Genomic DNA, 24187 nt, shown 5'->3' with positions numbered 1-24187 from the left:
ACCAGTAAAAACAAGTACCACCCCTGGGGTGAAAAGGAAAATAACTCCAATGGCAGCCCGGGCTTGGTCAAAGTCCTCGTTGACCCTTGAACAAAAAGAGAAAGCTAGAAAAGAAGGATTGTGCTTCGGCTGCCTTCAGCGACATCAGTGGAAGGATTGTCCACTGAATGAAGACCGTCGCACGGCTAATATGATAATATCTGAATGCGATGTGGAAATGCAGGAGAGTCCCAATGATGAACATATGCAGATGCAACTGGCGGGACCTTCTCAGAGGTTAGTACCTTGTTTGTTATGTGTATCTGTTGCTAAGTTAGTGACGAGTGCACCTGATAACATCCTATCTAAGCCCGCAGCAACGGGGTATACGGCCTTTAATGATACGGAGTTAATTAAAATGAAAGGGCAAGTGGCCAGTCATGATGTCATTGTGTTGTTTGACTCGGCGTCAACTCACAATGTGATTAACTCTAAGCTCGTGAAGAGGCTGAAATTAAAAACGAGCCCATCTGACTATGCGTATACAGTCAGAATGGCAGATGGAAGTTCAACTGAAGTATGGGACCAAAGGGTTACCCAGTTGGAGCTTCGGATTCAGGACTATGCTGAGAAGCTTGATTTTGAAATGACCAAGCTTGCTCATGCAGATATAGCCCTGGGTATGGCCTGGCATTCTAGAAAGAATCCAGCCATTGATTGGAAAAAGCACGTATATCAATTCAAGATGAATGATGTGCTTTATGTCTTGCGAGGTGGAAAAGATATACCTCAGGGACCGTTGGTTTCTGTGATGGAAATCAGAAAAGCTCAAGTAGAGTTTTTATTCCTTTGCACAGCATCGGTAGAGCCGGTGGATGATTCTTCGGCTAGCACTGATGTTACCCAAAGTGGTGAGATGGCCAAGCTGGCTAATCTTATAACAGAGGAGTTCTCTGAATGTTTTAGGGATGAACTACCTTATGGGTTACCTCCAGAGCGGAAAGTTCAGCATAAGATTGAATTGATCCCGGGGACAGAACCTGTAAATAGACCTCCCTATAGAATGAGTTTTGCTGAAGAGGCGGAGGTGCATAGACAACTGGAAGAATACCTCAAGTTGGGGCAGATTCAACCAAGTTTCTCACCTTTTGCTTCGCCAGTGATATTAAAGAAGAAAAAGGATGATACGTTTCGCCTCTGTATAGATTACAGAGCATCGAATAATATCACTGTTAAGCACAGGTATCCGATGGCTCGGATTGATGATTTGCTAGATGCATTACATGGAGCCGTGATTTTCAGCAAGATAGATCTTAAGTGCAGCTACCATCAAATCCGGATTAGAGCCGAGGATGTGCATAAAACCGCTTTCAGAAGCAGGTTTGGTCATTATGAGTTTTTGGTAATGCCCTTCGGACTTACCAATGCTCCAGCGACCTTAGTCATGCTTATGAACGATTTACTACGTCCATATATCGGAAAGTTCGTAGTACATTTTATTGACGATATCTTGGTATTCAGTAAAAGTATTACTGAGCATCGTGAACACTTAAGAGTAGTGTTCAGTACTTTGAGGAAAGCCAGTCTTTATGTGAATAAAAAGAAAACTATACTGTGTATGGTTAGGCTTGAATACTTAGGGTTCATAATTACTCCACAGGGGGTAGAAATGGATCCGAAGAAAGTGGCTGCGATACTAACTTGGCCAATCCCTCAGAGTCTGACCGCGTTGCGATCATTCTTGGGATTTGTCCAGTTTTATAGAAGGCATATCAAAGGATATTCCGGAATACTATCGCCATTGACTGATCTGACCTCAGATAAAGTACCTTTTATTTGGGGACAGAATCAACAAGAAAGTTTTAACACCATAAAACAAGCTGTGGTCTCAGGACCGGTGTTAAAAATAGTTGATCCCCAGAAACCGTTGTTCCTAGAAACCGATGCAAGTGGCATTGCCGTAGGAGCAGTCCTCCTTCAAGAGGGAAGGCCAATAGCCTTTGAAAGCAAGAAGCTTTCTCCCTCTCAAAGGAATTGGCCAACTCATGAATTGGAGTTGTATGCTGTTATCCATGCTTTGAAAACATGGAGGCATTATTTGTATGGTTTAGAGTTTTATGTGGATGTGGATCATGATACTCTGAAACATTTTTGTAAACAGCCTGACTTGAGGGGCCGCCAAGCTAGGTGGGATGAGCTCATGCAGGAGTTTAATCTAACGATTCGGTACCGAAGAGGAAAAGACAATAAGGTTGCTGATGCGTTGTCTCGCATTATGCACGACCTGAGTTTCACGGTATTAGACAGTGCTCTAATGACCGAGATAAGAGAAACTCAAAAAGTGGACGAGTTTATCCAGAGCTTGTGGCCTAAAGCTCATGTGTTAAAACCCGGGGAAAATGAAAAGGATGACCTGGCATCCAGAAAAGGCCAGACTTATGCAAGATATACCATAAGGGATGGTATGCTAGTTAGAAATGGCAAGGTTATAGTACCTGGTCAGAATGATCTCAGGCAGAGAGTCATTCGACAGTGCCATGATAGCCCGTGTGCGGGACATCCAGGAGTCGAGAAGACATATGATCTCGTGAAGCGAGATTTCTTTTGGCCAAAGATGAAAAATCATATTCATGAATATGTGACACGGTGTTTCTCGTGTCAGGTAAGCAAGGCCGAGCGGGTGAAGCCACCCGGACTTTTACAGCCCTTGGAGATACCACTAAGTGGGAGAGCATTTCCATGGACTTTATTGTAGGACTGCCTACGACGCAAGGAGGGTATGATTCTATCCTTGTGGTGGTTGATCGTCTAACCAAGATGGCTCACTTCATTCCGACTAGAGACTCTGTTAGTGCCCCGCAAGTGGCGGATCTGTTCATTAGACATATATTTCGTCTGCATGGATTGCCTAGATCCATAGCGTCAGACAGAGATGTCAGATTTACCGGTCATTTTTGGACAGCGGTATTTGAGACACTGAGGACTGAGTTGGGAATGAGTAGTGGGGATCATCCTGAGACAGATGGTCAGACGGAGAGAGTCAACCAGACTTTAGAGGATATGCTGAGGGCATATGTGTCATTGAGGCAACATACATGGGACAAGTGGTTGCCATTGTTGGAGTTTGCTTACAATGATAGAAAACATTCCTCTACCGGGTTCAGTCCGTTTGAACTGAACTATGGTTATAGACCAGCAAATCCAACTATAGTTGGAGTGCCTCAGAAGGTGCCTAGTGCCACGAACTTTGTGGTTCAGATACGGGAGATGCTAGCACTTGCGAGAGCTAATATCCGCCAGGCTATGGATAGGGCCAAGGTATATGCGGATGAAAATGGGTCTATAAGAGTATTTAAAGAAGGAGAAAAAGTTTTTCTCAGAGTTCCTTCGCACTCGAAGTCGTTGACTTCAGGAGAGTGTGTTAAGTTATCGGTTTTTCATGTTTCGCGCTTAAAGAAATTTTTGCATACAGGTGACTCACTAATCAAAGGTGTGGTTTTGTTTCAGGAGATAGAGGATATTGCAAGGCGCAAGCCAACAAGAATCCTGGATCGAGGAAAAATGCCAATACGAAATCGGAAGATACCCACGGTGTTGGTTGCATGGCATGGTCAGCCTCTATCGGAAGCTACCTGGGAATCCGTATACCAGTTACGGAGAGCGTTCCCAGATTTCATCATCGAGGACGCTGATGCTTGAAGAGGGAAGGAATGTTATGCTCTAGCCGAGATAGCATGACCTCGAAAAGATCGGTGGGCATTTTCTCTTAGATGACCAACTTTTGTAATAGTTAATGTGCGTAAATGAAATGGTCAAGAGAAGTAACTGCCAAGGTCCTAGGTGAGGGTGAAATGGCATTGACTAGGTAGTTCTGAGTGCTAAGGCCTAGGTGCACCTAAATGTGCAATAATGCCAAGGGGCAAGTGGTTTTAAAGGTGCCCCAAGAGAGGGGTAAATGGTGCACCAAGGGGAGAGGCTAAAATGATGACATTTGGCAAGGAGAACTATCTAGAGAATTGAGGGTCTCGTGGATAAGCATGAAAAAAAACAAAAGGAATAAACTGAACTGAAGATCTGTGATCCACGAGAGTTGGCTGGGTGGAACAACTGAATGCCATCGCCCGTGATTTGTATCAACGTAGGAATAGAGCTTCGTGAACAAGAGATAGAGTCTATGACACGTACAAAGCCCGTACAGCAATGAATGACTGTCAGAGATCCGTACAGCAATAAATGCCTCTAACACAGTCCGTACAGTAGTTAATGCTGCTGACACAGTCCGTACTGCACCGTACAATGAATAAATAGCCCCGTACAACAGCCCGTACTCTGTACGGACCTGCACGTGTGTGTTTAGCAGCAATAAATGACGTGCACAGTAATGAATGAGGCGCTGACCGATCCGTACGGCTGCAGGACAGCAGTAAATGCTGGCCAAAAAATGATCGTACAGGGTGTACGGATGGCCGTACAGGCGCAGTAAATGAGGCTGAAGCAGGAATCTCTGCCATACAGTTGTACGGATTTACTTATGAGACGGATGCAGCTTCGAAATGCTCCAAAATGTTCCGAAAAAACAAGCTTTCCGTGACCAAACTGCTTGGAGAGGCCTCAGATGTGCACACGTGTGGAAATGCACACAGAAATAGACCAACCAGCAGAGTAGTAGGCTGCCAAACAGCTCCAAATGCAAAGCCTAGTGCTCGGGGAAGCTGCCAATGGCTGGAGGGTGAAACCCTGACCTGCCTTGATACCACTGTTGGGTGTTGGAAGCAATGGAAGCTCAAAAATGGAAGCACAATGGAGAAAAACGAGATGCTGTAGGGCTAACTGCCCTAATTGGACTAAGTGTCCTAACTGACCTAGATGGTACATAAACTAGCTGTACCAATAGTCCTAACTGACTATAACTAGGCCTCAAGGCTCATACCAAGGTATAGACACGGTGCTATCTCCAGCCTCTCCATGTATCATGATATCATGAAATTGCTATAGCTTGTCTGAGCAAAGTGCATGTTCTCTGGGCGAATTGAGCAGGTGTAGTCGAGGTGAGCATTCGCCAAAAGAGACGATTTGAATTGATGCTGCAAAGCTTGTATCTTCCGTCTCTAGATGACGAATTATTATCAATTCCATTTCACCACGGCTTCAGAATTCCTGCTACCTTCCCATTCTTCCAAAAGCCATTTGATCTATGTCTTCGTGTGTATGGTCGACAAGAAGAAAACCGACTTCCACTTGTTCATATATTTTCAAACCAACTAGCATAGAACACAAAGCAAAATTGTATCTATTCTTATTTTCTCTCTAGCAATTATCAGCCTGTATACGCAAGATGTGAGGTAAACATCCACGTGCATCCTTGACCTTTCATATTGCTTTCATGATGGATGTTGCTACTTGGTTACTATCATGTTCATGCAAGCAATCAATCCATAGATCATAAAAGATTTGGAATCAGTGTACTAATACTCCACACAAGTGTGTTTTAAGTCCACGTTAACCCTCCAATGGAGGCAGGGTGTGTCTAAATGTAGGCAAAGTTGTTGTATTCTGATCCATTCCATCAATGGTGATGCACATAAACTTCCTGATATCTGAAATAGCTTCCTCCCTCCAAGAAGCATACACTTTCCCAGCTTTCATAACTTGGCTGCTTTCTCCTTTGTGTGAAGAAGCTTCTTCTAAAACCATCTTGCCAGCTGTGTAAAACCGAGTGTAGATCACACCAGTCCTGAACTCCTACATCAGGTGCAGAACTAGACTGCAACTCCTATGAATTGCTCGTACGCATGATGGTTTGCCAAGCTCCACCTAACGTGCTTCTTGCCCACATCCTTTGTAGACAATTCGTGATGGCCACTCCTTTTCTGAGAACCCCGTAAATTGCTTCACTTTGAATCGTCACAACAAAGAGACATAGTTAACGTGTGCTTCCAGGGATCCTTCCAGGCTTCTCGTACTAGAATCGTCACCTTCTTGAGAAAGAGGGTGAGCCTTGCTCTAATACCACTATTGAAATCATTACCTAGAACATAACTTTGGACAGAAATAAATCACCAAAATTCATAGAGCACATCAACAATTTCCCATAGCGCACAGAAGTGCAGCACTAGGGTCCGGAAACAAACGGGCTGGAACCCCCCCTGAAGGTACTTTATTACTTGAACAAAATCAGAGAACTTAAGTCCTCGAAAAAGCCCCCATCCAAGTGGTGGAAGTAATAGGCAGCTCAACTGTCCATTCCACCGGGATGGCTGCATCTATCTGCTGAATCCTGCATGCTACCCCTCTGAGGTGACTCACGGACTGCAGTCTTTGATCCTCAGGTAGCCTGATAAAAGATTTCCAAGTGCCTACTGTGTAGGCGGGGCCTCTCTCCCATTTAGACCACTGCATGTAATGGGAAGTGCCCAGTGGTCTGGCATGCTCGTCAAAGAATACTATCATTCCAAATGATCGGCTGCCTATCAATCTCTTCGATGGTAGAGGGTGGAATCCTTCGAAGAGTGTTCTTGAAGCTCCCCCAAGCTTTCAGGATGGCAGTCATGAGAGGAGAGGGAGGAGATCTGAGAGGGGCTGATGTGAAAATCCAGCGAGGGTTGTCCACCCAATCATCTCCCAAGGTTGGTGTGCAAGCCTGATTGCGTCCAAAAAAGATATCCTTCCAAGGTTCCTGCCCAGGCATGAGTCCCCTCACCACCACCTTACAAAGCAATGCCCTGCACTGGAAGTCCGGGTCAATGACATTAAGGCCCCCTTCACATGTAGGGAGAATAATAGTCTCCCAGGCCACCATTGCTGCAACATCTACTGTGCCATCAAGTCCACTCCATAAAAAATTCCTGACTGGTCTGATGAGCTGAGTGATGCAATCCCTAGACCGGCACCAGCAAGAACACAAACCAGGAGGTGGCCAAGAGAACCTGGTTCACTACCACAACTCTAGATGCAAGGTTGAGTTTGGCAGAGCTCCAGAATAGGAGCTTTTTCCTTATACTTTCTAGTACTGGGGCAAACTGCTGTGCTGGAGAGATGTCCAATCCTACCTGGCATCCCAAATACCTGATAGGAACACCCCTCTGAATCCATGAAAAACCAATGTCAACTCCCCAGCCTGGAGTGTCCTCATCACTGATCCAAAAGCCAAAGGATTTATGCCAGTTAATGTGTGCCCCTGCAGCTGAGCAAAAAATATCCAAGGCTGTCTGGAAAGAATCAAGTGACTGTAAGGAGGCCTGAATAAAAATAGCAGTGTCATCAGCCAATTCACAGTCAAAAAGCTCCTGCTCCTGTCTCAAGGGCAGTCTCAGCCCAAAAAGCTCAGCCTGAGATCTAAGGAAAATACTCATAGCTTCTGCCACAAAAAGAAAGAGGAAGGGGGCTAAAGGGCATCCCTGACGAACTGATCTGGAAATCTGAAACCTATCACCCCTTACTCCTCCAATCAAAACCTGGCCGTGGGCTGATCTGTGAAGGGAGGCCACCCCTCTGATCCAAGCATCTGAAAGTCCAAACCGTAGAAGAGTGCCCTCAAGAAAACCCCAATCTACTCTGTCATAGGCTTTCTCGAAGTCCAAGAGTAAAACTGCTAGCCTCTGCCCACTCTGTGGCTTCCCAAAAGGAAAAGATATTATCAAAAATGCTCCTACCATGCACAAAGCCTATCTGAGTATCATGGATGAGGTCTAGAAGAAGGGGCTGTAGTCGGATGCTGATCGCCTTGGCAAGGATTTTGTAAAGAGTGCCCAAAAGAGTGATGGGTCTCCAATGGGATACAAAATTCCTATTGCCACCTTTCGGGATATTTCAAAGAAGGTACCTATAAAATGCCACAGAGGTCTGAAAATTTGATTCATTATCGAAGGTGGTTGGAGCATTTGTAAGACCAAAGGGCATTACCAAATACTCTGGCCTCCTTACAGAACAAGTGGAGCTCAAACAAAAGAGATTATGACTTAGGTACAAGATCTACTTTCTAAAGGGTTCATTAGACTTAGTTTCTTTACCTTTTTGTTCACCTGTGCTACTAGTTTAGAAAAAGGATGGGTCATTTCACACGTGTGTGGACTACAGAACTCTTAATAAAATAACCATCAAAATTCCCCATCCCTCACATTGATGATCTGTTAGACATGTTGGAAGGAGCCTGAAGTATTCACCAAATAGATCTCAAAAGTGTGTATCACCAAATACAAATACATCCCTAGGATATACATAAAACAAACTTTCAAACTACTTGTGATTATATGGGGCACTCGGGCAATAATCTTCCAAGAAGAGTCTTTGAGAAACAATCCTTAAAGGACTTCAGAAAATGAAATCTTTCTTTTTCCAATGGACTCGATTCAACTTTTGGATCCTTTTCTATCTCTAATAAAAATCATATACGCAGAAGTAGAAGACTCAATTGATTTTGCAACTGAACATTTTATACAATAGGAATTGTTTCCCCTTTTCTTTTGGAATAATCTTGTGCTCCTTGTTTCTATGAGTAAAAATGGGTCACCTCTCAGGCATCAAAAGCTATACTCCCTTTCTATGAAACCAGGGTATACGTCATGATGCTTTAATGGTGAGATGTAAAACCCTTCTTGATCCACATAATCTTGGATGCGAATCCTATGCTTCCCAATAAGGGGTGTAACTGGAATAGAATCTCCTCAGAATATTTTCTTTGCATCAAGTGGTTGTTCCCACTCTTTTATTATAATTCCTAGCCTTAAGGCTAGGTCCTCTTATATAAAGTTATCTGTAGCTCTTGGATCAAATAGTACTTTTGATCACTCATTTTGCCCCAATAAAGAAAAAGTTCTTTGGCCTCTAGATTGGCCACCCTCCCTAGTACATTAGGGACGTTTCTTGCCAAAGTCTTTGGCGGCTCTTGTGGCTTTTTTTGCTCCCTAAAGCCCGTGGGCTTTTTAAAATGCTGGGCAGCATATACCCCTCTTTTCCGCATTGAAAACACTCTCCTTCCTAAATCCTTATTTCAATATGCTCTAGCTTGAAATTAATCTTGCCTTTATAGGGCTTTTAATTTCTCCTCGGCTTCTGAGGGTGAAACTCCTTTTTGTCAATTCGTGGTGATACAAAATCTCTCTTCCAATCTCATTCTTTTCCCTTTCAAAAGGATGGCAAATCCTGCGTATGCATAAGGACTGCGACCGATGCCTAATGTGTTATGAGACGGTGTTTTTAGTGATATTCCTAGAAATAAAGAAAAGTACTTTTATTGTTGTTTAACTTTGGTTGAATGTATGTTGACTTTGTGTAATCATTTGACTTTTGATCAAAGCATTAACTGTGGTCAAAGAGGCTTGACTATTCTTGGTTCTGGCCAAGAAAGGGTTGAATTCAGTCAACCAAAGAATTTGGAGCTGACTTCGGCCAGAGAGACTTGACTATGGTCAAGGAGCCTTGACTACGATCAAATTCCTTGACTACAGTCAAAGAGGGTTGACCAAGCAGAGTACTTGTTTTGTGTATTGCGTTGCATGCAAGAGACTAGGATTAGTCTAGAGATTTTTATTTGCATGTGAAAAGCTAACGATTAATGGGTGCCATGGCTATGTGCATTTAATTAATTGTTGCAGGTTTTCAAGAGTGGTTTATTCCCTTAGCTTTTATGGGTGCCATGGCTATGTGCATTTAATTAATTGTTACAGGTTTTCAAGAGTGGTTTATTCCCTTAGCTTTTATGGAGCCTAGCGAGCGGTCAGGAGGTGCCCATGTGACCATGGCCTTAGAAGGATCCAGAGTTGCGAAGTCATTGGCATGTAACTTGAAACTAGTTACAATTGTGACAAGTGGCGGTTGCCAAGTTTGGGAAGCTGGGTCTCCCACTCCCATGTAAAATTCAGTCTGTGGATTTTTTTCAGTGGACAGCGTCATGCTGCAAGCTAACTTAAGTTCCTTTACAGGTGATCGCTCTCCGAGGTATCGGGGAAGACGCACTGGTCTTTGATGTTGGGGATGGAGGTTTACTTTCTACATCCAAGGATGGCATTCTTCTTGAGCTTGCCTTTCAACCTGTTAGGATTGCTGGTTATGTGGACCATGGAGCGGGCTTGCAGTGGTACTTAGACCCCGACCCTCTGCTCTTGGCCTTGGGATCCTGGAGGTTGTGGTTATATGGAGGTACACCTATCAGGTGCTTGCAGTGGGACCCAGGAGAGTGGGAATGGATAGATCATGGGCACCGAGAGAGAGGGATTCCCTTTTTTCGTTTCACGGTTGGTAATGCCAGGAGGTTTCAGCTGAACAGTAGGGGTTGGATTCCCTCCAGAGCCCCCCATTGGGAAAGCTTCTTCATCACTGCAGATTTGCGTAGAAATTTCTGGAGGAGGCTCTGGAAATCCCTCAGAAATAGAAAGATCACTCTTTTCTTTTGGCTTTCTATTCATGGAGGGATTGCAGTGAACCTGTGGAGATCACAATTTGGGGCTGATCCCACTTGTCCTCGATGTCATTCTGCAGAGGAGTCAGTGCGACATTGCCTTTGGGACTGCAATCAGGCGAGGACTGTTTGGAAAGGGGTTGCTCGGATACTCAGCATCTTTCACACTTCCCCTTCCTTCATGACTTGGGGCTCGGTCGCATGGTTATCTCTTACCGGGCCCCAGGTGTTTTATGAGGGTGAGCCTTCTTCTTGGGCACTCTCGATCCGCCGGCAGGTGATAGAGCCCTGCTCTCTGCACGATGTACCACTTAACTCCCTTCAGAGCTTCTCATGTTTCAGTGGACACCTCTTGGGAGATTTTGGCTAGCATTTCCTCTTGGCACATTTGGAGAGCCAGATGTACTCAGGCCTTGGATGGCACCCAGATACACCCATTACAGGTGTTCACGGGTATTTGGACTGACACGGTTCACACTTTGATAGCCATATGGGCTAGCATGCAGGGCCCTTCACGGGCAGCCTCTTCTAGAAGGACTATATTTCTTCGAGTTTGGAGGGGTTCTCCCTTTTTCTCGGAGGTTTCTACCGGATTGAGATGGCACTATCAGCCTCAATCCTTTCTTTTTGGCTCTTGAGCTTTTCGTGCATTGCATGATGTATCCCGTATGGAGCTTGCTCTAACGGTTTTTCTTTAATACTTAATAGAAGTCTCTTTTTGCCCCCAAAAAAAAAAAATCCTTGTATTCTCAAAGCCGAAGGAAGAGTATTGGAGACACTTAGCCACAATGTTTCAAGAGTTGTGGCATAACAAGCTCTATATCAATGGGGAAAAGAGTGAATTTTTGCTAGGCAAGATTCATTATCTAGGGCATGGGATTTCTAAAAAAGGTGTACAGATGGATTCTGCTAAAGTCAAAGCCATCCAGGAGTGACCTGAACTTAAACAAGTGCATGAAGTATGAAGTGTCTTGGGTCTTTGTTCTTATTTACACGAGATTCACCTGACACTTTGCAAATATTGCTGCCCCACTTCATGATCTAACCAAGAAATATGCAGTCTTCAAATACGGAGAGCGACAAAGGACAGCTTTCAACACTCTCAAAGAAAAGCTGACCATGGAACGAATTCTTATTATATCTTTTGACGTAGATTGTGATGCATGTGGAGAATGTGATTACGGAGTTGTTTTACAGTAGGGTGGCCATGTGGTGTCTTACTGGAGACGCGGTTAAGTGATGTTGAATAGGCAATTATAAGTATATGAGAAAGAACTTTTCGCTATTATTCATGCATTAAAAATATGGAAACACTATCATTTGGATATTGTCAAGGGGGATCATCAAAGCTTCAGGTACTTCTTGACCCAAATCAAGCTTTCAGAGAAGCATATGAGAAGGGCGAATTTCCCGTCCATGTTTCATTTTCAGATCTTGCATACACTAGGGGCACAAAATAGAGTAGCTTGATGCCTTGTCCAAAAGGCCTCAAATAATGTCACTATTGCCTATCATAAAGATCTAGAGGACATGAGATAGCAATATTTACATGACCCAATTTTGAAGAAACCAAGTACTTGCAAGGACAGTCAACAAGCCAATATTCTCTCAAGGGGAGATATCTTATGAAAGATGATCATATATGTGTCACTACGGATATGAGGATGAAAGTGATGGAGGAATCACAATCTTATTGTTGCCATGTATTTACGAGAGAAAATCCAATCCGGAGAGTGCAGAGGAAATGAGTGTGCTCACACTTATGTTTTGACTTCATTTAGATGATAGACTCGTCCATCATGTTGACGAGCTCCGGCCGGCAAAACACTGGGACTTCTCTAGTGGGGACCTTTCCTAATCAATGAAATTGCCTACCAGCTAGAGTTTCTTGAGCACCGGAAGATTCACAATGATTTACATGTGAGCCTTCTGAAGAAGTCCCAAGGACCCTCCTCCAGAACCAGTCTAGGAAGAGCCAAGAGATGGAGGAGATCCTCCAACCCGAGCAGATTGTGTACCACACAAAAAAGAGAAGACCCCAAGGCATGGTCACCCGCAGGTACCTTACCTTGTAAAGTTCAAGAAAAATTCGGCATTGGATTCCAAGTGGGTGGATGAAGAATTTTTCTCGGAGCATCCATAGATTTTAATATTGTATAAAGAGTGTTTCCAGTTGGGGACAACCCATTAGAAGCCAAGGGGTTGTCACCGAATTGAAACTATCCCAAGACTCCGGTTATAGAGAGTTGACTTTGCTCAGCTAGAAAAAAAAACTATTTTATTATTTGTTTTTATTTGCACGCATGGTGGGGACGCCCACAAAGGACTACGATTAGTCAAGACCAGAAGAATGCATACATTGACTAACAGATTAATGGGTAAATGTGTTGGTATTGTTTTCTTTGTAATAGGGCAATAGAGGGTGGTAAATTCTCCCACAAACTAAGGGGGAAAACACTTTTAAATGGGAGACCAGCTTTAAGGAAGGGCACTCTACAACGACTGGAGTGCCCAATTTTTGGGGTAAGCCCTTGCTTTCCAGTAAACCAGCCTATTCTGATGAAAAGTATGAGCCAGCCTAAAAGCATGGGCTGGCGCCCAATTCTATATATTCAAGAGCCTTCATGCTCTTTGTACGATTTCACGACTAGTCAGTTCTTTTGATCTCTCATGAGCTCTCTTTGTAACAGCTGTTGTCTTTCTGAAATAAAATCCTTTGGGGGGTCCAGCCTTTATTTATGGGCCCTAGCTTGATGCGACTTTCTCTCCCACCTCTCCCTTCACCCTTCTAAATCTCTTTCTGTTGAATAGCTGCTGTATTCTTTACTCCTTCCTGATTTTCAGAGCACGTATGTTGCTGAGTTTCTGATGGACAATTGAGAATGGCCTACCAATCAACTTTCAGCATTGAGGGCACACTTGATTCAACGACTACATGAGCCAGCCTCCCGATGGAAATAACTCTAGGAATTGTCTCCTTTATATACAGTTCACACAAGGGTGCTCTCTCTCACACCAATCTCGTTTGGCCTCTACATCAAAAACATCACCCTGGGTCCCAATCCTGCTGAATGTAGATCACATTATACTTATCTATTCCTTAACCGGGTAGCCTAGATGGGATTCAAGTTTTGCAGCGTGGAACCTTAAGAAGGGCGGCACTGAGTGATAGAGCTATTTTTAACACAAAGGCAGCCTAGTTGATGCCATCAAGACCTCCCCACTGTTATATCATTTTCATGCCTATCTTTAAACCCAAACATACGATGACTGCAAGGAGAACAATGAACACTGTATCATTATACTCAACTGGAGTGCATCACCCTAATCCCATAGGCCATGTGACATCAAATAAAAAAAAATTAAAATGGTTACCTCCATCTTCCACAAGCACTAAATTATATACAACATGCAAACAACTGAAAGCTACTAAAAGGCAGAGTGTGCCAATCAGACAAAAAATTGAAACAACCTGCACTTCCTTTCAGCTGAGCACATCCATTTGCTCTCTTTTTTTCTTGTGAATTGGCATTACAAAAAGTATGTATCACCTGCATGAATGGTTCAACATGGAAACAAAGGGAAATATCCCAATTGCAAGATCTGTGTTGTGCAGACCTTGAGCACCCATCCCATGAGCATTCGCATTGATCAAAGCAGCTAGGAACTCCAAGTCCTCTGCAGAAGCATTATTTTGATAGCATTACACTGTGAGTAGGAAAAGAGTACCTAAGGTAACACTGTCAGGTCTGTACAAAAGAAAGCTTTCGCATTATTTAAAGTTACTGTGTCTAAAGATTATGAACAAGCTCTAAAATAAAAATAGATTCTGCTGGCTGTAAGATCAGATAGATCCTGTGGGCTGCACCTACTTTTCAAAACTTCTCTGTTCTAACATCACTAAATGTGCAGGCAGATACTATCACATTGATATATTCCTCGCTGTACTTCTGTCTTCACTCATGAAAGATTTCCTTTGCAAATATGCATCCCTCTGTATAAATCTAGGCCTGACGATGATCATAGCATTGGAAGATTAAAGCATTTTTTCATTTTAAAATAGGGGGCAAGGTCTGGACGCTTTGTGTCATATGGTTTCAATTTTGAAATTGCTGTATAAATATTAAAATCCAGTTCAGATATAAAATAGCCAGATGAGTTAAGTTAATATTTTTCGAAAGCCGAGGTCACCACCCGTTGTTTTAGGCTTGGGGATTGAAAGAACCTTTTCAGGAGGGCACATTGGAAAGAAACTTTATTTATGGGACCAAATGTTGCACTATGTATGCAATATAAAACCCCCACCCCTCTCCCCCAAAAAGAACAATAGATGTAGTTGGTCCCAAGATTTACATGTGGGATACCCCATTGCACAAAAGATACAAACAACCCCCACCCCCAAACAATAGATGTAGTCAGTCCCAAGATTAATACGTGGGAAACTTCATTGCACAGAAGGTACAAAGGATAGAATGCACAGTAGCGTTAGATAATTGTAAGTTCACAAATAATGGGTGGGCCTCTGATTGTTGATTCGAGGGTAGCCTCTCCTCTCTTCAGCTTTTTCCTCCTGCTATTCTCCACTAGCTCCACCATACCTGCCACCATCCACGTGTGTTCCTTGCTCGCCCCTGTCCCCCGCTCTTTTTCTCATAGAGGCTGGCAGCAGTAGGCCCACTCTTGGTGTCCTTTGCTGGAAGCTGCCCCCAATCTGTTTTCTTTGTCCATCCTCCACTTCTGCTCTCCTCAACTCATCTTAGTCCCAGCTCTTCTTCAGCATGGCTGCCTGTGACTAATCCCCCTTCATCCCACTCGCCTACTGTCCATGCTCACCAGTCCAATTCAGGAGATGCTTGAATGGACACCAGTGGTGAAAAAGGGATCAACAGGCCCCAAGAAGGAGTTTATCTCTGAGGCTTTGGAGGAAGAAAAGAGAAGGACCAGCAATGCATGGAATGTTTTGGTAAGAGGCCTAACAGAGGGAGATACCCCAATGGTAGATGCCAAAGCTTTGTTCACAAGATGGTGGTCAACCTCACATGTGACGCGGCTTGGAGAGCAAGCAAGGCGGAGACACCAATGAGGCCATTGGTGGTGAAACTCTGGACTGCAATGGACAGGTCTACCCTCATGTCCATGAGGGAAACTTTGAAACAGACTACAATATAATTGGATGCTTGAGCGTGGAAGACATATCAGGTGGTGCCTGCATTGGGACGTCATAAAGTGAGCTTGCATATGTGTGCTAGACCTCTAGACCTGTGATGGGAATAGGAGGCTTCCCCTTAGATAGAAGCCCCCATCCAATGGCAGGACCTCCCCCTCTAAATGATCGGATCATCTCCTCATTCTGTGTGTGATGAAGGCCCGCCTCTTACAATGTGTCAAATGTCGTGAAATCTGCTTCACTTCGTGATGGCCCAAGGCTCACTCACGTGTTAGGTGAGATCTCAGCTCTCTGCACTTCGTTCATCATATCGGCTATTCCCAAATAGGGCATGTCTTGTGGACCGGGTCGTAGGGAAGGATTAGCAGACCATTGAAACAAGGGTGTCCGAGGCATAGATGAAGTCTGCATTATCTGCAAGTAGATCCGGGAACTCACAGCCCACGTGACTCACATAGACTAGATCAAGGGCACTGTCAAAGTGGATCTGGAGTCTGGACACGGGTGGGTGTGGGGGGATCTCTCCTTGTGGCTGGCGTGGTAGCCAAGATGCTTAAAGCCAGGTATGAGTGGTGAGCACCCAATTTTGGTTGTGGGTTTTTGGGGGGGGGGGGGGGGGGGGGGGGGGGGAGAGAGGGCTAGGGGACCCATCATATAATCCACTGTACTTGTCCCTCCACCATGTGGGAAGCAAGTGAGCCTACCAGATGACGGCCATCTCTGGACGCCATTATATATAGTCAAGTCATGGACAGCCCCCCAACTCAAGTTGTCACATGTGGTGCATTTGCTGAGTACCTCACTATCATGAGCTCTGCTGGATCTAGTTCTGGTACTATGTGGCAATCAGATGCGAAGTCTAGCAAGCCCACCTTTCTGTCCCTGTGCGTACATTGAAGTCACCAAGGAGGAGGATCATAGTGTCCAGAAACGGCATTTCTGGGCACCCGAAACGGTTCGCCGTTTTGGCGCTGTTTCTGGAACAAGAAACGGCATTTCGGACAGGCAAAAAAAAAAAAAAAATGGTTTTGTGCTTTTGCAGTACCTCTGGAATTTATCCAGGAAATGTTTATATAGAGCAGCAATGTAAGAGCTTGTAGACACCAATGCTCAGCTACAGAAGCAAATTACCAGCACACACACACACCCGCCTCAACCACCGAATAAGAAGTTAGAACCCCATCGGCGGGTAGAGCAGTTTTTGCTCTCCCTCTCCAGCCTCTCCTCTTGCTCTCCTCTCATCCTACAAACCCCCTCTCAGCCCGCTGCCCCTCCTCCTTGCTCTCCTCTCTAGCATATCCTCCCTTGCCCTCTCCTCTCCTCTCCTCCTTGCTCTCCTCTCCAACCTCTCCTTCTTGCTCTCCTCTCCTCTTTGCTCTGCTCAGCCGTTGCCCTCTTCTCCTTGCTCTCCTCCACCCATGCCCTTTCCTTTCCTCCTTGTTGTCCTCTCAGACCTTGTTGTTGACATATGTATTAATAATAATTACATATATAATAAATATTTTCTTAAAAACCGAAACTCCGTTTCCACCGTTTCTTCTGGTGACCGAAACTCCGAAACACCGTTTCCCGCCCGTTTCCGTTTCCCCATTTCCGAAACTCCTAGGAACTATAAGAAGGATGTTTACCTGCCTGAAGAACTCCATGAGGTCATCATATATTGTCTCATATGGATTGTGTCCCTTTGTAGTGACCTCATGCACATAAGATGATGTATCTAGGGGGGAATAGCACACCGTGATGAAGATCAGCCGCGCATCCCGTAGCCGAACTCGGATCCGCATGTGTCATGCATGCTCCTCTCTCCATACAACAAATATGAGTGCTCTCATGTGTGATCTGAAAAGGACAACTACACCTCCAAAACCTCGTATCTCAATGTCTCTCCTCATCTCCCTCCTATGGGCAGACTCCCAAGTGTATCCTGTCACTTTGGGTCGCCCTCTCTCTAGGCTCTCATATGTCTTAGTGTAGAAAATCATGTCTCTATCGGTGTATGTCTCTGAGAAGCCTCCCGGATCGGACCAGAGGGTGCCATTGCAGTTCCATACTGCCAATTTCAATCCACTTTGTGCACTCATCTCATGGGCCCAACACCATCATGTGTGGTTCATCTCCCCATCTTCCTTCTCTTCCCTGTATACTCTCTCGGATAATCACTTTACCATCCCTGTAGATAGCCCATTTTTATGCTTCCCTTGCTACCATCACATGTACCATTCCCTCTCTTCTGTGCTCTTGTTGTAGGTCATATCGTCCCACTACATGTCATTTGATCACTACACAAAACAAACAAGCCACACTCCATCAACTCCATAACTGAAGAGCTCAAGATCATGAGGGGCTACGGACTGAGCATTTCCCACATGGGCAGGAGGCCCTAGCTCTGATTTTAGCGTGGATGTTTAACCATACTATATGCCACGGCTTCCCATCTTCTTAGAGCACTACCACCATTGCGTCGATACACAAAGCAAGGGACCCATGGACACTCGGAACTACCGCACTCTTATGATTTGCCACACTTTGACTAAGATCTATGCATCAGTGTTAGAGAGGGAGATCAGCGGTTACACAGTCACGTAGGCAGCAGGCTCTAGGGCAAGCAGGTTTTTGGAGACAGCACTCCACCCTAGACCACATCTTCACCTTGAAGGCTATCATTGAGGAGGTGAGATCAAGGCACCAAAAAGTCTACGCTTGCTTTGTAGACTTCCAAAAGACCTTCGACACTGTCCCACGATCCCATATGATCAAGAGGCTTTAGGAGATGCAGATTCCAAAGGTTATGATTTGAGGGGTGATGAGCCTATACGAGTCCATCAAAGGGAGAATTCATGCCTTGGGAGGCCCATTAGGCTAGGCTGAGAGCAGCATCAGAGTGAAGCGAGGATTCCCTCTTTCACCGACTCTCGTTGGGCAAGCTTGACATTGACAAGATCACATCCTTTATCGACCGCCTAGGAGGCGAGGGATCACTACTGGCTGGCTTGATGATACAAATATTGCTATATGCGGATGACATAGTCGTTATATCATCTTCAGCAAAGGGACCGCAAAGGCATTTGGAGGCCCTAGAGGTGTTTTGCAAGGAGAGAGACTTAACAATCAACCTTGGGAAGACCAAGGTCATGATCTTCAACACCTCACGCATGTGCTGCATCAACATAGCTTCACCTATCGAGATGAGCAAATGGAGATAGTGCATTCTTACACATACTTGGGGGCGGTCTTCACAGGGCCAATTTTTAGGATGGTCCATGCAGCTAGAGCACGATTCACACAAAGCTTTGTCCAACTAGAGAGGTCATGCTTTCAAGCACACTTTCAACATCTGCTGACTAAGGGCTGACTTTTCAACAACCCAGTGAGGCGACTGCCATGTATGTAGCGCCTTCCTGGGGAAGCGATCTTTCGGCAAGAGAGTGGGGGAGATTTGAGTGACAACAGGTGACTATGGGATCTAGGATGATTCGGAGTAAGCCCTCAACCCCCCATCAGATAGTACAGGCAGAGTTCGCCATGACACCTCTCTAGATTGATGCCATTTTCCAAACAATGACATTCCTCCACAAAGTTTGGGCCTTACCCCACTAGAGCCATCCAGACTATTAGCACGCATATCCACTTGCTTTGCTAGTCACGGTATCCAAAAGGACCAGTTCCCCCCATTCCGTACAACATGGATGCACCATCCAAGCTGATCCCTCGGGACCCATATCATACGGCTAGATCTCCTCAAGCTCCATACGTCTCAGACGGGTGGGGGGGAACCAAGAGTTCCCCACCAAGATCCAGTTTTATCGCAACCACTTCTCGAGAGTATCGGAGGATACACTCATCATCAGACCCGAATACCTTGAGGACGAGGAGTCTCACATGCACTGAGGATTACAGATGTAGGTCTCATCCAATCAGTCAAGGGATTGACACAAGGAGGGCTATAGGCATACCCAGAGAGCAACGGATGTGCAGGCTATGCATGCTACGGGAGGTCGAGACAGAGGAGCATTTCTTATGTGTCTCCCCAGCCCTTTATGAGATCTAGAGGCGATATCACTGCCTCTTTCATGAGGGGCATGGCTTTGGCCCACACTCACAATTTATCAACTTCCACGACCAGGTTTTCATTGGCTCCATCTGATTGAGATGCGACAACACAGAGAGATGCTATTGCAACAAATCAGACAGCAGTAGGAGGTGACCGTGCCACAAGAGGCTGAGGTAGACCAAGCACAGAGACGTGTCACGGATTTCTATGCATTTGGGTCAGCTCATCGAGCAAGAGCTAGCTGACATGAGGGCAGTATGCGTCAATGGGACGAGACGACGCAATGCTTTCAAGCCAAACACACAGAGACCACACACAACACAGAGAGTGACCAGAGCACACACGATTGAGTTTCAGCCTATCTCAGCTCTCCTTAGAGCAGACCGCCAGAGACGAGGCATCACTCTTGACATAGCCCATTGGATAAGAAGGTCGAGGAGACCACGCTCTCCGCCACAACGAGAAACAGCTCGACAAACGCAAATCAGTCACAGAAGAGCCACTACAACAGCGTTTCAGTTTTCAGCTTTTGAGTTTTGAGTTTGAGCTTTTGAGCTCTTTAGTTCAGCACAGATGACTTTGTAATATAGCCCCCCCCCCCCCCCCCCCCCCGTCCAGCCTACCTGTCTTTTCCCCCAACCTTATTCTTCTATCATGTGACCTCCCGGACTCTGCCTAGGCTCAACAAAGGCCCCAACATGGCTGCGCCTGCTGCGCCTGTTGTAGGAACCCCCCGCCTACTGTGGGAGCCCCCTGCCTAGCCTGTGAGCTGCTGGAGCAGCCCCCAGGCCCCGACTACCCAAGCAGCCCCTGCGGGCTGTCACACACCCCCCCAGGGCCTGCTCCAGACCACAAGCACCCTCCAAGAACTGCTCCAAACCACGGACCCTGCAGTGCACCTCAAGCTTGACCTGGACTGCAAAGAACCTGCAAGAAAGCTTCACAAAGGCAGTGTGGGGCACTTGAGGGCCAAAGAGCTGGTCGTGATCATAGATGGATGGCCAACCCTCCTGTTCATAAGCGCCTATCCGTGTCAAGAGCTCCTTGACCGGCGCCCTCAACTCCAGGGCCCTAGAACCCATCGAAAGCCATCGACAAACCTCCAAGATCAATCAAGACCCACGGGGGGAGGTGCTGCTCCAAGCAGGACTGACCTGCAGGACCCTGTGGATCACCATTGGCTGCAAGCAAACATACAAAATGTGAGCAGAATAGGCAAAACAGCATGCAGTCTGGTATGTAGAAAAGAAGGAACCTATCAATCTCTTAAACTATCAAGGAAATCATGGAATTACAGAATTCTTTTGCACAATGCCTACACGAGGATGTGTGGAAGACACATGGGGGAAGCAAGCCTTGGAAGCTGCCATGACCGCCTATAATCCAGGGACACCACCCAAGGGCATCTCAGATGTCATCACACACCTCACCAAGATTTGTTTAGTGTTGATTGAGAAGGTTGACAGCTTGGAAGCCACTAATGTGGCGCTACTTAATGAGAAAGCGCATGTAGATAAAACATTGGTTGAGGTAAAGAAACAAGGAGGACGGATGCAAGATGAATGGCGAAAGGAGAAAGCAAGAGGGATGAATGGGAGAAAGAGAGGGCAACATGGGAATCAGAAAAGATCAGCCTCAAAGACCAAATGCGAGCTGGGGACTGAACTACAACAACTAAGAGATTTGCAAGGAGCAACTGAAGGGGCATGCAAGGCAATGCAAGAACTGAAATCTGAAAATGAAAAGCTCAGAAAGGATTTGGCAGCCTTGCAGGTCACCATGCAAGGTCAACTTGCTGAATTTACACAACAAATCACCATATGGAAAGCAGAAATACTAGAAAGGAGGGATGTGATTAAAAAAGGTACAGCAGCTCTCGGAGTTCATATCTGATGCATCGGAAGAGGATAAGAGGAGAAGCAACAAGGCCATGAATGTCCTAGTTAGAGGACTAAGCATAGGGACACCCCTATGGCAGATGCTGCAGCATTGTTCACCAAGATGGGTCAACCTGAAGCGTGAGGGCAGCTTGGAGAGTGAGCAAGGCTGATGCACCAACCAGGCCATTGGTTGTGAGGTTCCGAACAGCAGCGGATAGGTCCACCCTCATGAGCATGAGGGCAACACTGAAGGGTACAGGGACATTTTTGGACGATAATCTCATGCTCTTGCAGCAAGAGCATCGGAGGGAAGGGATGGTACACGTAATGGCAGCAAGACGAGGGGAAGTGGACTGCATACCAAGATGGCAAAGTGATTATCCGAGAGAGGGTAAAAAGGGTAGAAAGGGAAGCTAGACAGCACATGAACGTGTTGGGCCTATGGGACGCGGGTGGAAAATAGATTGAGTATGGCAATATGCACAGTTTGGGATAGCAAGGCACTCATAGGATGCACCACACGTCACAAGATATGGCCGACTGTAAAGGGGAAAGGGAAGTGGAAGAGAGAGCAAGAGAGTGAGAGTGAGGGAGAGAGACACACTAGTGTGGGTGTGAAGTGATGAGTGAGCCACACCACAAACTCACTTATGTTTTATTAGGATTAGGTTTACCCTATGACTGTCTTAAGACAGTCATAGGTGTCCTATCTTTAATTCTTTAATTAAGGGTAGGCAATGTGCCTTTACCCCAACAACCTCCCACCTAAAGGCCAATGTGCCTAAAGGGGAGAAAAGAATAAAAATTACAGCAATATACAGTTACTGTATACAAGACCATAAAGTAAGAATGGTCTCATCCTAATCCCATGATGTGGCGGCAATGTGCAAACCGCTCTGTAGGCAAGCTCTTAGTGAGCAAATCTGCAGGATTGTCATCAGTATGTACTTTCACAAGCTCAAGACGCTTGTCTTCCAGTACCTCCCTGATGAAATGATATTTCACTTCTATGTGCTTGGTCTTCTGATGAAAGACCGGATTCTTTGCCAACATGATAGCACTCTGACTATCACAATGCAAAACTGGCATATCTCCTGTAATGCCCAAATCTCCCACCAGCTGAGTAAGCCATATTGCTTCCTTGCAAGCCTCAGTGGCTGCAACATATTCAGCTTCTGTGGTTGACAGTGCAACGCATTTCTGCAACCGAGACACCCATGATATAGCACCTCCTGCAAATGTGAAAATATAACCGGTAGTAGACTTCCGGTTATCTGCATTCCCTGCATAGTCTGAATCTGTAAAACCATGCACCAATGCATCCTGCCTACCATAGCATATGCACAAGTCTGTGGTACCTTTGAGATACCTCAAGACACCTTTCACTGCTTCCCAATGCCGCTTGCCTGGATTTGCCATATACCTGCTGATGACTCCCACCGCAAAAGCAATATCCGGACGAGTGGCAACCATGGCATACATCAAAGATCCAACTGCAGATGCATACGGAACCTTGGCCATTTCAGCCTTATCATCATCTGATCTGGGGCTGTCCTTACTTCTGAGTTTTAAATGTGGAGGCAACGGGGTACTAATGGACTTCCCCCCCTCCATTTTAAACCTCTGCAGTACTTTGTCAATATACTCTTTCTGTGACAGAAACAAAAGTCCCTTGGACCTGTCACGAGTAATACGCATGCCAAGAATATGATTTGCATCACCCAAGTTTTTCATGTCAAAAGACTTATGCAGTTGTTTCTTCAAAGCACTAATCTCATGCTGAGATTTACTGGCAATAAGCATGTCACCCACATATAGAATGAGTAGCATCAAACTGCCATCCTTTGCCCGTTTGGTGTACAAGCAATGATCGGTCTCACACCGATGATACCCTTGGGACTGCATGAAGGCATCAAACTTCTTGTACCATTCTCTTGGCGCCTGCTTGAGTCCATACAAGCTCCTTTTGAGCTTACACACAAGCTGCTTTTTCCCTTTAACAGCATATCCCTCTGGCTGACTCATATAGATCTCATCATGGAGATCTCCGTGAAGAAAAGCTGTCTTCACATCCATCTGACATAAATCCATGTCATCATGAGCAACAAGAGCTAACACTGCTCTCAAAGTAGTCATCTTGACTACAGGTGAAAAAATCTCATCAAAGTCAATGCCCTTCTCCTGCTTAAATCCCTTGGCAACCAATCTGGCCTTATACCTTGGTAAAGCATTTGAATCCACTTTGACTTTGTAAACCCACTTGCATGGCAAAACCTTTATGCTTGCAGGTAACTGCACCAAGTCCCATGTATCATTCTGAAGTAGGGAGTCCATTTCTGACTGCATGGCTTTCTCCCACTTCTTTTTCTCTGTTCTTCCCATAGCTTCCTTGAAGCTGGAAGGCTCACCACAATCTGTCAGCATGATAAAATCAGCCACATTATTGGCTCCTGGAACAAACCTGGCAGGAGGCCGTTGTGCACGGGTGCTCCTCCTCACAAAATGTTCCGGATTAGGCTGCTGTCCAGCCTGTTCTTCATGCATGACGGGTGGCTGTACCACCATATCTGGCTGTTCTACAGCCCCATCTGTTGGCACATCCAGTGGTGCATCATTGGCAAAATTATCTGGCTGATTTTCAGCCTGTATACCCTCTTGAACAGGGTGATCTGCAGCAGGCTGCTGCTGCATATAAATGGGCATTCTTTGCTGTC

The 24187-nt window shown here is 45.5% G+C and overlaps 1 protein-coding gene across 7 annotated transcripts in view; it reads right to left on the bottom strand.

Moving 5' to 3' along the window:
• Positions 1–24187, bottom strand: part of LOC147885201 (uncharacterized) — a 143863-nt gene that overhangs the window by 40928 nt on the left and 78748 nt on the right. For all 7 annotated transcript variants that reach the window (XR_015543592.1, XM_087398025.1, XM_087398026.1 and 4 more), the window contains exon 6: positions 13927–14053. Coding sequence is in view for 6 of the 7 variants with exons in the window: in XM_087398025.1 (XP_087254151.1) it covers positions 13927–14053 (127 nt within the window). In the remaining variant the exon portion in view is untranslated. The remainder of the gene's footprint in view (positions 1–13926; positions 14054–24187) is intronic.

The sequence above is a fragment of the Dipteris shenzhenensis genome, chromosome 26 (genome assembly GCF_047967505.1).
Source record: "Dipteris shenzhenensis isolate YYH24624 ecotype China chromosome 26, Dip_SZ_1.0, whole genome shotgun sequence".
Lineage (NCBI taxonomy): Eukaryota > Viridiplantae > Streptophyta > Polypodiopsida > Gleicheniales > Dipteridaceae > Dipteris > Dipteris shenzhenensis.
Note: the sequence above shows the minus strand (reverse complement) of the source record. Positions and strands in the feature narration are given on the sequence as shown.